This window comes from Dreissena polymorpha, chromosome 4, assembly GCF_020536995.1.
Source record: "Dreissena polymorpha isolate Duluth1 chromosome 4, UMN_Dpol_1.0, whole genome shotgun sequence".
In the NCBI taxonomy this organism is placed as follows: domain Eukaryota; kingdom Metazoa; phylum Mollusca; class Bivalvia; order Myida; family Dreissenidae; genus Dreissena; species Dreissena polymorpha.
In genome coordinates, this window is record NC_068358.1 from 59,843,819 (window position 1) to 59,859,942 (window position 16,124).

Consider the following 16,124-nt stretch of genomic DNA (forward strand, 5'->3'; position numbering starts at 1 on the left):
CCGATGTGAAAGTTTTCGGACGGACGGACGGACAGAAAGACGGACGGACAGTTCAAAAACTACATGCCACCCGGCGGGGGCATAACAAGCAACAAACACAGAAATATGCATATTTTACCAGTATTAATTGCAAGTGCTCATGGCGTCATTATTAACACGTAAAACAACCAAATCATATGTATTCCCGCACAAATGCTTAAAATGCACGGTAAGCCTCGATATTTATTTTATTATAAGAGTCGCCTGATAAATAACAAAACGATCAGGCAGTAACCTATTTTTCTCTATATAGCAATATTTGGGTTCAAATCCAAAACGTAATTAATCAACGTATCAAAAAAGGTATACGTCTGTATTACTAAATCTCCAAATAAGTAGATCCAATAATAATAAGAAGAAGAATCTGTATCTCTTCTTTTTGGATCAATTCTTTATGTATGCTCAATGGAATAAATGTTCAACACTCTTGATTATATAACACGACATCCCATAAGAAAGTAAATGAGAGACGGCAGGAATTATCTGTAAGATGTATTAGGTCATATCATTTTGATGGACATATTCCCAAGCCTATTTGATCACTGATTCTTAAAATTTAACTTCAACAAACATGGAGGAAAAGTTTCTCATCCTGAGCAACACAATACATTAATCCGTAATGAACGTGTTTTTAAAAAATGTTTGAGCGCCGGGCGGGCGGGCGGGCAGTCGGACGGACGGACGGACAGACGGACAGACGGACAGACAGACAGACAGACAGACAGACAGACAGACAGACCAAAAACAATATACCTCCGATCTTTCGATCCGGGGGCATAAAAAGAAAAGTTCTTCTCTTATTTTTCCAATAAGTAATAATCATTCCAATGATGTACATGTACGCCTAAACCTTTACATATGAAGTGTGGTTATACGTGCAAAATACCAACCTTACTTATACTGAATATAAAAGAACAGTGATAAATATGCATATTTAATGGAACACTATTCAATTATATAAACATTCAATTTGGTCAGTTAACACACAATATAATACACGATATAAGTCATTCGGAAGATCTTCCTTACTGAATATATTCGTTGTTTTTATTGGATTTTTTAAAGACTAGACCATTAAAAGGTTTGGTATATATTTTTAAAAATCGGACATTACAGTAATCAATTCGTGTGCGCGTTTGAATAAATTGAACAATTGTCAGTTTAACTTTAAGCTAAAGGGTAAGAGGGGTTCTAGGGCTTTAAAAAATCTAAACCGAGAAATGGAATGTAGTCTTTTAGAATCAATATACCATGCTATGCTGTACATAAACTTGCTATGAGACTTAGTTTGCTTATGGACGTATAAGATATTTTATTTTGTTATAAATGAACCACATGCAACATAAATTAAAATAATTCGCACCATATAACACTCATAAACATTTGACATAAAATAATAATAATAATAATAACAAGCAAATTCGTTGAATTGATATTCCCCGCCAATATTCTTTTGGACACAAAATGTTATATTTGACACTCAAAATAGTATTGTTTCAAGATACAAAGGGCCATATTTCCGTTATTAACAGATGGTGTAACAGATGGTGTACAATGCCATTTGGCGTGCCTTATCCTCTTATCTATATATATACTCATACCAAGTTTCAATGAAATCCGCCAAAGCACTTCTAAGATATGGCTCCGAACACACAAAATCGCATTTGTTCAAGACACAAAGGGCCATAACTCCTTTATTAACAGTTGGTGTACTATGCCATTTTGCGTGCATCATCCTCTTATCCATATATATATACTCATACATGACAACAAATCATATACGCACCTCTACTTGCTCCGCTACCACCTGTCATACATGACAACAAATCATATACGCACCTCTACTTGCTCCGCTACCACCTGTCATACATGACAACAAATCATATACGCACCTCTACTTGCTCCGTTACCGCCTGTCACCAGAGGCTTAGTAGCGATTCTGACCGGAGCTGTAAACGATATACATACATGACGTCATTGCGTTGTAAATACGACAAAAACAACAGCGATTTTATATTACATCAATTCTGCTACCCTTTTATGTACAAAAGCACAACGATAGTGTTGCTGGTAAATACTAAAAAACTGCAACAATATAGTTTTAAATCAACATCGCGGTTGAAATATTTTGTTATAAACGATAATTAAATTGTTTCCAGTTTAAACGTTAAAAGAAAAATGTATACTAAATTGCTTCTTTTTAGAAAATTCAGTTGGTGTACATGTTTAGGATACCAAATTTAACCAACTTTAGTTTTTATTGCACGCTTGCTGCATTACAAGTAATATGTCGGGTTATATATTAGTTTTAACAAGCATATTAAAATTAATATGAACAATTACCGGCTGATAAGTAAAAGCTTTTATTACTAAAATTACTTATACGAAAACGTGTGGCAGTGATGACGAATAAAAAGGATGCTGCATGTCGTATAGCAAATTTGGACAAGAACAAGCGCGGTAAGAGAGTTAGAGTTGTCCTGAATCAGCGCGCTCTATTATTATTTCGCTTTGCTAAGTCCCTTGGCATAATGACCAGAGAGACATATTTGAATAAGTCTAGTAGATTTAGAGGAATGGGGTAGTTTGGTATAGGAAGTAGTTGCACGCAAACATTAACCACCATTATAAAAGAGACTCTGCTCAATTGAAGATCCAATTAAAAGGATAGGTCAATGCTCTCATACAATGACCCCAAACAAAAAAGTAAAGTTTCTATTGAATACCTACAGTAGAAAAAAAACGCCGAAATTAAGTTGATGAGTATATCGCAGAGTATCCCGTGAATATAAGAGCTAAAAACGGCAATAACTAGAGAACATGTTGACGGAGACAACCAACGGCTCGCCTGTACCAATTCTTACCATAAGAACCAACTGCTGTTCGATGAAAAGTGAATAAGTACTTCGTCAGAAAATGTATGCCCATGAACAGTTGGACTAAAGAATTGACGGGCGGATTTTGTACTTAATAAACCCTTCTATTGCGTTGAAAGGATGAAGGGGGGGGGGGGGGGAGTAAAACTAGTACTCATTACCACTGTATACAAGTATTGATATTCCTTTGTTCATGAATGAACCCTACAAAACGTGACAATCGTATGATTCACTTTAAAGGGGCCGTCCAACGTTTTGATAAATTGACAAAATTAAAAAAAGTTGTTTCAGAATCGCAAATTTTCGTATGTGTTATGATACTTTAGGAAAAAGTAATACTGATCATTTACCATGCTCTTAAATATCCATTATATGCATCTTTTGACGATTTGAAAAACTGAAAATTCTGTTGTTGTCCTTATATTTTGGGAAACTACGGGGATTGCTTATATAGGTAAGAAAATACACCCGCTCTAAGCATGAGCATGGATGGTCGAGTGGTCTAGGCGGGAGACTTTTTACTCCGGGGTCCGTATTCACCAGCCGATTCTTAGACTTAAGAATAAAGAATAGACTTAGAACCAAGAAAATGTGCTTAGTGTTTGAATATATACAGGCCTCCACTGGTGATTATGTCATTTACAAAATGTTCCATATGAAGAACAATATATATAGAGATGTTTATCGCAGAGTTTGAGTCAAAATTAAAGAAATTCTTAAATATTCGAATAAAAAGAATTTTCTTTATTCTTAGACTTAAGTCTAAAAATTGTTTGGTGACTACGGGCCCAGGACTCCAGGGATCAGTGGTTCGAGCCCTGTTGAGGGCTACTTTTTTTTCCTTTTTTTAAATTGTATTCTTGTGTTTTTTTACTGGAGATTTTTAGGTCAAATGTTTAAATGTATCAATATAAATCATTTAATGACATGCTTCAATACATGCCAAAATCTGTTGAACGGCCCCTTTAAATACTCTTCCACAGACTCAACTTCAACTCGAACCTTGTGTCAACAATAGGTCGCCTTCGTGCCAGAAGCTTTATACATTCAATTACCCATGCATCAATTATAGTTTTTGATGTTTGAATGTTCATGTACCGGTATACAATTTTCATGCAGTTGTATGGTACACCATTTATACTTATATAGGCTATTCACGCACAATTTAATGCATAAATGAACTTCATTAACAAAGGATTACACACTGTGGACAAGAGCTGCCAGAAGACAGCGCGCTCAACTTTTCGAGTGCTTGACAGTATAACGTAAGCCATCATGGGGAAATTGTTCATATTCAATAAGGTCAAGGTAATATAGTCATATTCTAACTGGAAGAGGACCATAATTGAAACATATTGATCACTTATATTTTAAAGAAGTGGTACATTATAGACGATTCTGAGTTCAGGTATCTTTTCCACACTCTATTGAACATTTGTAAACACATAAAACAAACTAAAAAGATTATATTTCAAGTTTGATAGCAATAGCTTGGATGGGATGGTTGGACGGTCAAAAATAAAATAATAAAAATAAATATTTGTGTTTTTTAACCATGTTTAAAAAATGCGTGTGTGGGAGGGGGTGGAGAGGGGGAATAATGTGGGAGTGTGGTCATTTATTAGATGATATTTAAAAAAGAAGAAGAAAAAAAGAGCTGTAATCGTGAAACACAATGCCCACTACTGCGCCGCTTTCAAGCCATATCTTTGACCTTTGACCTTGAAAGATGACCTTGATCTTTCACAACTCAAAATGTGCAGCTCCATGCATGCCAAATATCGAGTTGCCATCTTCAACTTTGCCAAATTTGACCTTGACCTTGGACCTTGAAGGATGACCTTGACCTTTCACCACTCAAAATGTGCAGCTCCATAAGATACGCATGGATGACACATATCGAGTTGCTATCTTCAATATTGCAAATTTTGACATTTGACCTTGACCTTTAACCCCGAAGGATGACCTTGACCTTTCACTACTCAAAATGTGCAGCTCCATGAGATATGCATGCATGCCAAATATCGAGTTACTATCTTCAATATTGCAAAATTTGACCTTGACCTTGAAGGATGACCTTGACCTTGACCGTTCACCACTCAAAATGTGCAGCTCCATGAGATGCGCATGCATGCCAAATATCGAGTTGCTATCTTCAATATTGCAAAATTTGACCTTTGACCTACACATTTGACCTTGAAGGATGACCTTGACCTTTCAGCACTCAATATGTGCAGCTCCATGAGATACGTATGCATTGCAAATATCGAATTTCTAACTTCAATATTGCAAAATTTGACCTTGACCTTTGACCTTGAAGGATGACCTTGACCTTTCACCATTCAAATGTGCAGCTCCATGAGATACACATGCATGCCATAATCAAGTTGCTATCTTCAACATTGCAAAAGTTATGACCAATGTTAAAGTTTTCGGACGGACGGACAGACGCCATATATTTGACCTTTGAACTTGAAGGACGACCTTGATCTTTCACCACTCAAAATGTGCAGCTCCATGAGATACACATGCATGCTAAATATCATGTTGCTATCTTCAATCTTGCAAAAGTTATGAATAATGATAAAGTTTTCGGACGGACTCACAGACTGACGGACAGTTCAACTGCTAAGATAAAAACAATATTTAAAAAAATGGGGGGATTCTGGGGTGGGGCGTGGGGGGTGGTTTGGGTGCAGTCCATTGTGGTATGTCAGGTAAGTGTTGTTTTGTCAAAGTATGAATCAAATCTGATCCTAAATAAAGAAGTTATGGCAATTTAAGCAAAATTTATTTATTTGATCTTGAAAATCAAGGTCGTTCAAAGGTCAAGGTCAAATTCAACTTGCCAGGTACAGTACCCTCATGATAGTAAGAAAGTATTTGAAGTTTTAAAGCAATAGCCTTGATACTTAAAAAGTAAAGTGCATGTAAACACAAAATTTAACAAAATATTCAAAGTGTAAAAAGGGCCATTATTCCGTCAAAATGCCAACCAGAGTTATGCAACTTGTCCTGCACAATCCCCTTATGATAGTTAGTAAGTGTTGCAAGTATGAAAGCAATAGCTTTGATACTTTATGAATAAAGTGGACCTTAACACAAAACTTAACCAAATATTCAATTTTCTAAGTATAAAAAGGGGCATAACTCTAAAAATAATGCTAACTGAGTTATGAACCTTGACCTACACAATTTTCTTGTTGCCATAAAGAAGTATTCCAAGTTTGAGTTTATTATCTTTGATACTGCTAAAGTCTTTTGACTTTATAAAAAGCTTTAACCAACGCCGACGGCGACTCCGACGCCGGGGCGAGTAGTATAGCTCTCATTTTTCTTCGAAAAGTCGAGCTAAAAACGGCAGTAACAGCCCATGACATTAAGTAAATACGTTCAAACTATATAACTTAGCAGCTTACATCGGCATGCCGTTATGTTCCACTATCTTTAATCGAAAATAATAATAATGTAAGAGCAAAAACATAAATTATGATATTCAACCTATCACAATTATAGTTGCAACCTTACAATTCATATATTTTTTCTTAAAGAGCATTCGTATGTTGTTTATGCATTATATTGCTTATTATTATTTTGTATATTAACCAAGTGTACATGTACCTTCCGTTGGACTTGAACTGGACACCATTCTCAACTTGTACGGGTTGTTGTTCGGGGGTTATATTTTGCTGAGCGCCGTCTAAAAACAAGATAGAGATAGAACAAGAGCTGTCTCCGTCAGAACACATATGCCACCGAAAAATGCTTTTTCGAAACCTAAACGCAGATTTCGAAATCTAAACGCGGACCTTTAGTTCAAGGTCAAGGTCACAGGGGTCAAAATTTGTGTGCGTATGGAAAGGCCTTGCCATATACACATGCATACCAAATATGAAGGTTACATCTGAAGGGACATAGAAGTTATGAGCATTTTTCGAAACCTAAACGCAAAAGTGTGACGGACAGACAGAGGGACATACAGACAGACAGACGCACACGTGCGGACAGACGGACGGACAGTGCGACTGCTATATGCCACCTTACCGGGGGCATAAAAAGCAATATAGTTGCTGCGGTGAAGAAAATATGAATATGCTATAAAAATGAAAGTAACACGTGGTGACAACAAAAAACGACATTACCAAATTATGTAAACCAATGACAGTGTCACTTTGTGACTTTTGAAATGATATAACTACGAAATGAAAAGCAATGACATTGAATCAAAATGAATGACATTTTTTATACATTTATAAAAGCCATAATCCCTTGTGGTGGAATAAACGCTGGCTGCAGAAAGCGTCTGCGTATATCTTACGTTTTGGAAGTTTGTTACGGCTGCGGCAAAAGCGGGAATAACATTGGACGATGCCAAATGTGACCAGGAACATTGACGTTAAGCCGAACCCGATCAGAACCCCAGATACCAACTCAGACTTCTCGCGGGTCGTCTTCTCCTCGCCGTGATGGTAACCTAGCAACGAGGAGTGTAAATATATGCAATTTATTGTGTAATAGTTATAATAACCTCTTCTGGCATTAAAATGGAAGGGACTGAACTGTATAAGAATAGAGTTATATCGCCAGAATACTGGTTCACCGTAAAGTAAACATTGCAACGAGGTGTGCATACATGTATCTTGTTCAATTAATTAAACATAGCAACAATGTGAAACAAGGCAAGAGTCCGAGGCGGTAATGTTACTGAATTATCATAGCTTATTCAAACAGGACTATCAGTAAACTGATCGAGTCTGCGCTTTATCAAACTTATTATTATTGAAGTGGAAATTCACCCACGTAATCTCAAAAAGCGGAATGACTATATGAGGTAGAGTATGTACATCGTGTAGGAAATCACGATTCCTTGATCTGATACAAAAACGCACAATGTATTGAGGCTGCATATGAAGCATCGTACCAAATCGGATCATTCGGATAAATCCGAGTTCAAACAAAAAAGTAAATATTATTCACATGATAATAACCCTATGCAAAATCAATAGGGCGAAACGACTTCACAATATGCGCAAGACCGTCCTAATTGGAAAATGCATAAGAAGTTTAAACAAATGAAGCATTTCCTGAGATTTAGCGCGGAAACGAAAAATCCATTTATAAAAATGGCATAAATAATCAAAAGAGGAAACAATAGACTATCAAGTATCATTGGACCGGAACAATTTGACAAGGATGCAAATGTCCGCTCTATAGAAAGAGGCTGCATATCATATTTTATCAAAGACGCATAATAAGTGGCCTAGATGTCGAGCGGAATGGAAGCGTGACGGACTAAAAATGAAACAATCTTACAAGTATGTATGCACTCCTTTAGAAAGGCTGCTTATTAAGTCATCAAAATCGGTTTATAAGTGCCCTAGATCACGCGAGGAAACGTAAACTATGACGGAAAATGGAAGAACGGCCGGAAGAACAAAGGGACATCGAGAAGGCATGAGAATATTATCGGTGAAAGTCGTTTAAGACCCACGTACACCCAGTTTTATCAACACTAGAATTTGGACGGACGGACACATAGCAGACATTTTTGGGAGCATAAAACGAAATATTTTAAAGAATATGCCAGAAAAAAGTAAGCATATAGAGCCATCCATTTTATTGACATACCATCTACTTCCTCAACTGCTTCTTCAAAGGTCATACTTTTAACTTTTCCCTTCGGTCCGCACTTGTTGTAAACGTCCAATTTGAACTTGTAGTTGGGGTCAGTCTTGTTATACATGAATCCCGCCACGTGGATCAACGTTACGTCAACAGTGACGTCATCGATGCACCTGGGCTCGTGCGGGAAATCGCTTCCTTTCTGATAGGTCTACAAGGCACAGAGAAATGATATTTAATAACGTCGAAAACGTTTGAAGCAGTATTTATATATAAATCAATTTTAAATAAGGTGTTTTTATACTTATAAGAGATCCCATATGGAGGTCAATAATTATGACATCACTTATTTCAACAACATTTTCTTAATACCGTTCTTTACTCTAAGAGCAAGTCATGTAGAACATGTAAATAACACGGTAGTATTGTACGATTTATATGCTTCCAAATTTCTCAATTCACCGAACAAAATCTAGCTGTAGTGATCAAAGCATACAAAATTAACTAGTTTAAATATTTAGATTAAATTTGGATAAACACAACAATGGCGTTTCATAAAAAAATCCGGCGTCAGATGTGACAAATTCATAATAATAAAAGAAACAGAAACATACAAGGGCTGGAGAACATGTGCTAGACTTTTCATGTTCTTGTATTAAGTTGCGAGCTCTTTTTATGTAAACTGAACTGTTTGTTTAGTAAATATGATTCTTAGCTATCAAATAATTTAGTGTTGTTTTTTTAATTTGCAAAATATCAAAGACGCATATAGAAGTAAATATTTACTAACAGTAACATTTAGTGTATTTGCATGTGTGCCTCATTTTAGAAGCTCATTCCATTTTCATTCCGTTTTCGAGACTATGATGCCTATTATCCCTTGATAAACGAAATCTATGCAGAAATCTATACATTAAGTTTGATTACACTTATTTTCAAGTTATTCCATTCAAACAATTCTTCAATATTTAGTAAAAGTTACGATGGCCTTAACCCCACACACCAAATGTGCAATATCATGTTAAATCTGAACAAGAGGCATTTCTGTTGCTAGTTTCAATTCTAAATATTCAATGTGTTGTAGAGTCATTGTGTGGAAATATTAAATAAGATTGGCATTAACCCTATCTGCAATATCTAATGAAGTTTCGATGCAACGCATCTAAGCAAGTTATTATGTATGTAGTTCCATGGCAAAAGCTCAATTTGTGTTTAATTTACTACGCAGAATCCATGTTTTATATAGGTCATGAAATAGTGACATTACCTTGATCGAATGCCAAAACATACAACCAGCGAGGACTGGTAATTAATTCCTTATATATTTAGTGTTATTACCCATGTCTAAATTTATTCTTGAGTTCTTGATCACAATAAATGTTAATAAACATTACGATACTCCCATCCACCAATATGCAATCCAAAGCTGAGTCTGGATGCAGGGTATAAATAGATGTAGTTTCACAACATGAGCTCATTTCTATGTAGGGAAATTAAAGGGAATCCCGTTGTTGTTGTTTTTTTGTAAGAGTGACCTTGGTCCCATCCATACCATACGCACTGCTATGTATTAGGAGAAACAAAATGGTTATGATTCTTCTCAAACAAAAAGAAAGAAAAAAAAACGTTTACCATGTTGCCCACGTTCAATGTAACTTTGTCGTCTGATATCTCCGCGTACTTGTCGAACATGTAGCACGTGCCCTTACAGTCGCCCTTGGTTTCCGAAGTGAACTTGACCATGCACGTGTAATTCGTGTCAACGACAGCTTTAGTGGCCACGCGATAATCTTCGTTTAGCGTCAGGTTGAACGAGGATCCGCATTTGGCTTTGGCATCAATTTCAGTCGCTTAAAAAACGCAACCAGTAAACATTTCGGTTAGTAAGACGTTGTATAACAAGAGGTGAACCAAGACATCCTACCGCTTGGATACTTTAATGCACGTTTTCTGTCAGCCAATTTATTAAGGGATTTAATTAAAGCAAAATGACAGGGGATCCCCTTCCAGGGTTATGCCCGACCAAAGCCAGAGTACTCGGTTTCGATCGCCAGTGTTACATTAACACGTATTAACTCTGCACCTGATGGATTGGAAATATTTTCCCGGATATGAAAGGTGAGGAGGAGATAATTGAATATAAAATAGTGCAGTTGCAGTTTCAGACCTATTACATAATGAATCAATCAAGTTGTGAATATAAAGCGTAGCAGACTTTTGAGCCGCTAGGGTTGTAAGGACAATGATTCGAGACAAGACACCGTTTTTTTTTTCAATATATTAAATGACAGATCAGAAAATCATTTCTTTAATTTTATTTTCCCATATACAATTCTAATTCAGGCCTTGGTATATTCGGCCACTTTATCACAATTTGTGTGATACAAGTCTTTACTTACGCATGCAGTAGACCACCGACGCCAAGATGACCACACACAGAGCCGCCCGAAACATCTTCATTGCTAGACTTTTGGATCTGAAAAGACGGTTCTGTGTTTGTTATTTAACCCATTTATGCCTAATGGACTCTCCCATCCTTCTAAATTGGATTGGTTTATTTCCAAAATAAGGGATGCCTAGTATATTTATTTCTATATAATATTTCTTACAGAAATTCCTTTAAGCAAACAGCGCAGACCCATATGAAACGCCGCATCATGCGGCCTCTCATCTGGGTCTACGCTGTTTGCTAAGGCTTTTTTCCTAGACGCTAGGCATAAATGGGTTAAGGCAAACAAATGCTTCGGCGAAGTCAGTTATTATAGCCTTATTAAAAGTAACACTTGACCAGAGCTTGTAACAGTAGGGACCAATGCTCTGAAGATGAATTATACAAGCAATATGTAATAAATACATGTATGTTACAGAAATTCCATTTTCTAACAGTGCATATTTTTTTAATTGTTAACGAATGATTATGAACACTGCACATACACCACATCATAGAAGATGGAACAATGATGCAATGTTCAATCCTGACTGTTACAAAGTAATGGGGTGCTAAATCAGATAAATATGTGAAGGGATAAACAGACAGGCGGACGACAAATTCGACCAACTGATGTCCATAAAGCATGTTGCATACCCCCTCGTTACAGGGATACAACGAGTATGCATGTCATTGTGTTATGTACCACTGCTGTGTTTATTACGTTAAGTGTTATGCATACAGAAAGTTTGTGAAGATGAGTTGCTGCCCATAAATGAAAACATTTGATTGTTTTGTCCTCTCCTCCCAATTTCAACAGAGAACAAAACCACTATGCGCTTCGTCGTCCCTCGTTACGTATAGATTCAAGACGTCTAAATACATTATGCTTTGCATTTTCTGCAAAAACTTGTACGAATATGTAATATAAGATTATAGATATAAGAAAAATGAAATGTAACAGATAAATATTATTGATAATATTCACGAGGTTTTAAATTGAACAATTAAGCGAATGTTCAAAGTGGTCGCCGTGGGCTCACGTCCTGAGCAATTTTCGACGTCCTCACTGCGTTCTCTTGCGTCCCTCCGGCGTATATTATGGCGCACCAAAGGGGTCGAAACTTTAACTTCTGCTCGAGCAGAAAAAAATGCTGCTCGAGCAGCATTTAAATAAACACATTGTTCACAACAAAGATATCAAAACAGTAGTTCAAACACCATGCAAACATTTTAATTTTAAAACGATTTTCGTTTTAAATGTTATATATATCGATGATGTACATGCATTACGTTGTAAAGAAATATGGTAATGCCTAATTTACAGTCATGAGTGTTGCAGTTTTTTAGTACAAAGATATAACATTGATTTAAGAAAATACTTTTATAATATATATATTATATATATATATATATATATATATATATATATATATATATATATATATATATATATATATATTATTTCAGCTTAAAAAAGTTAAAAACTGATTATGAACCAAATTCAGTTCCAGAAATGTATAATCCCAATCGGTGTTTTTATCATTATTTTAGCTAATTCACATGTACACTCAATTCAGGAAAACTATTGTATTATATTTCACACAATCATATTTACCACTATCATCATTTATTTAACATGTCAATAAGCTCGATTGGTAATTGTCGGTTCGGCTCGGGTAATGCTTTAAAGTACCCCGTGTACTCTTAAGTATACTTTAATGTACCCCGGGTACGCTAAATATACTTAAACGTACCGTTGGTCTGTCTGTCAGTGCAGTCACTCACAAACTTTTCAGTGCTTTATCTCAGAAACTCAATATAAGTTTTCAACATGAAACTTTATGGGTGTATAAATATAGCTGAGGAGGTGCCATGCACAAGAACCATAACCCGTCGCTTTCTGAAATAAGAGTTATTTCGCTTTGTTGTTTTTGTATGATGTAACTAGGGCTATATCTCAGATACTATACAAGATTTTAACATGAAACTTCATGGGTGTATAATTATCAATGCACGAGAACCATTACCGTATATTTTCTTACATAACTGTTATTGCCCTTTCTTGTTATTGTTATTTTATGATGTAACTTTTCAGGGCTATATCTCATTTATAGAACCATGCATAAGAACCACAACCCTTCACTTTCATATATAAGAGTTATTGCCCTTTGTTGTTTTTGTATGATGTAACTTTTCAGGGCTTTATCTCAGAAACTATAAATACAAGATTTCAACATGAAATTTCATGGGTGTATAATTGTCAATGAGAATAAGTGCCATGCACAAGAAACATAACCCTAGTACATATGTACATGTCTGATGTTACTTTACAGGACTATATCACAGAAAACTATACACAATTTAAAGATGAAATTTAATGGATGTTAAGATATCAATGAGGAGAGGTGTCATGCACAAAATCTTTAACCCTACACTTTCTTAAATAAGTGTTATTGCCAATTGTTAACCAGGTTTTCGGAAGGAAAAAACTGGTTATTAGATTGGCGAATGCGGGCGGGCTGGCTGGCGGGCGGAACAAGCTTGTCCGGGCCATAACTTTGTCGTTCATTGTGAGATTTTAAAATCATTTGGCACATTTGTTAACCATCATTAGACGGTGTGTCGCGCGAAAGAATTACGTCAATATCTCCAAGGTCAAGGTCACACTTTGAGTTCAAAGGTAAAAAATAGCCATAAATGAGCTTGTCTGGGCTATTACTATGTCATTCATTATGAGATTTTAAAATCATATGGCACATTTGTTCACCGTCATGGGACGGTGTGTCGCACGAAAGAATCACGTCAATATCTCCAATGTCAAGGTCCCCACGACTAAAAATAGATTTATTTTAAAACAAACTTACAAAGGGGTTAATTTTGATTGTTCATTTCAAAAGTTCAGTTTGAGTTGTCTCCCTTTATCAGATTTTTTTTCACAATGAAAACCTGGTTTTGTGACAATTTTGTCCCTTGTTTTTTTTATGTTGTTACTTTTAGATAAGTGAGATAAGGGTACAACCCTTCAAATAAACTTTTCTGTTAGTTCTGCACCCATCAATAATCAAAATTTATTTGGCGGGGGATATCAATTTAACGAATTTGCTTATTATTAGTCTAAACGTTGAAAAAGACTTAATATTTTAAGTAGCAATGAGAATATAAGACACAACAGACTCATCAGTCATTAGTTTTATGTTAGCATATCTTTAGTCAGTTACTTAACTAGGGCAAATAAAGTTGAAGTTGATCAGGTGGTCTAAAAGTCCTCACCGCCTAGCAGATAAGTCTACAAAGTATTTTAAGTCATTTACGCCATCGGGATTATTTATTTTAAGTCAATATGTTTTTGGAATCTTAAGGCACTCATTGAAAAATACACCACTACATAAATAAATATCTAGGTCAATTGTGATTCTGTCAAGCGATGATTATCATATCAATTATTATCTCCAGAGTTATTCTTTTTTTCTTGCACTTATCATAACATAATCTAACCATCTGCATTATGTTTACCAAACAGGTGAGCACCACAATCATCAATATTTTTGTGTGGATATAAAGATGTTATAAAAATGTAGGATTTTAAACCTTAAGTTTTATTGTGCTGTACTTGTTTAGGAGATGTGTAATACCAACTGGCTACTTCTGTTTTCAGAACTAAAAGGCACAGAAGGATTTTATTAATATTTTGTTGAGTTCTCAGATTAATCGAGCCAAAATCACTTCCTGCTACAAAAACATATTTTCGAGCAACAACACATATTGATAATATCCATTTTAATGCCGTGTGGGTCTTTACAGTGGAGTGATCGAGTCGCACAGATATGTTTGCCGCACTCCATGCATCAGAAGTCTGCGTCTCACGACTAGTCTCGATAAACTGAATCATGGGCCTGTCGCAACATTGTGGGATGCTTTTTCATGACCAAACTTTTGGCAGTCTGGAAATAAAGTAAAAGTCATTCATACTTAACTTAAAAAACAACATTTGTTTGCAATAAGAAAAGCATATATTCACTAGATTAAGTGTTCACAAAAAATACTATTTCTGAAAATAAAATTGCAAGAATGATAGTTTGACAGTGAAAAGTATTCATGTTTTATGCATCATAAATATACAATCACATTAAGACACTGAAAAACAACTTTTCATACAAAATAATATAATGGAGCAAAGAGAATGCTATTTTTCATTATATGACACATTAATAAATAAAAATATGAGTAATATTCTTGTTTAACCTTTTTTCAGGGTTATTTGACAAAAGTGGGACTCTATAACACATTAAGACACTGAAAAACAACTTTTCATACAAAATAATATAATGGAGCAAAGAGAATGCTATTTTTCATTATATTACACATTAATAAATTAAAATATGAGTAATATTCTTGTTTAACCTTTTTTCAGGGTTATTTGACAAAAGTGGGACTCTATAACACAGTTTGATCCTTAGGTTATGATATTACATTTGAAATATCATGTCCTTTATAAATTAAAAGAAAATGCAAGGCTCTAAAAACCAATGCACCAACAGAAAGGTACGATGATTATATTCTACATTCTCCCATTATTTTGTTGAATAAAAGTTAATGCAGATCTTTACTAAGCAAACTAGAGCTTTGTCGCAGACGTGACAAATACCCCCACGTGCCGCATTGACACAGACTATTTTGCATGCTGTCTTCACAAAACAAGAGAATCAAATTTATGGCGATTTTTAAGAATGATAATGCCATTATCATTTATGGCCATTTCGACCTTTGAACTCTTGAATTCATTAGCATGACATGCAGTCCAAATTTATGGCCATTTTTTTACTTTTGAACTCCAAGTGTGACCTAGACCTTGGAGTTATCGACATAATTCTTTCGCATGACACATCGTCCAATGACTGTGAACAAATGAACCATGTATTTTTGAAATCTCACAATAAATGACATAGTTATGGCCCGGACAAGATCATTTATGGCCAATTTTGACCTTTGAACTCACAGTGTGACCTTGACGTTGCAGATATAGACGTAATTCTTTTGCGCGACACACCGTCCAATAATGGTGAACAAATGTGCCAAATGATTTTAAAATCTCACAATGAACAACATAGTTATGGCCTGGACAAGCTCATTTATGGCCTTTTTTAATCTTTGAACTC

The 16,124-nt window shown here is 35.5% G+C and overlaps 1 protein-coding gene across 5 annotated transcripts in view; it reads right to left on the reverse strand.

The window, feature by feature from the left end:
- Positions 1-16,124, reverse strand: part of LOC127879991 (uncharacterized) — a 41,744-nt gene that overhangs the window by 2,040 nt on the left and 23,580 nt on the right. For 4 of the 5 annotated variants that reach the window (XM_052427166.1, XM_052427163.1, XM_052427165.1 and 1 more), the window contains exons 2-7: positions 10,937-11,013; positions 10,170-10,387; positions 8,544-8,748; positions 7,234-7,389; positions 6,537-6,615; positions 1,932-1,988 (exon numbers count right to left, since the gene is read on the reverse strand). In XM_052427166.1, coding sequence (XP_052283126.1) covers positions 1,967-1,988; positions 6,537-6,615; positions 7,234-7,389; positions 8,544-8,748; positions 10,170-10,387; positions 10,937-10,997 — 741 coding nt within the window. In that variant the 5' untranslated portion in view covers positions 10,998-11,013 and the 3' untranslated portion in view covers positions 1,932-1,966. Of the gene's footprint in view, positions 1-1,931; positions 1,989-6,536; positions 6,616-7,233; positions 7,390-8,543; positions 8,749-10,169; positions 10,388-10,936; positions 11,014-14,767; positions 14,910-16,124 lie in introns of all 5 variants that reach the window. The other variant, XM_052427162.1, reaches the window with a different exon arrangement.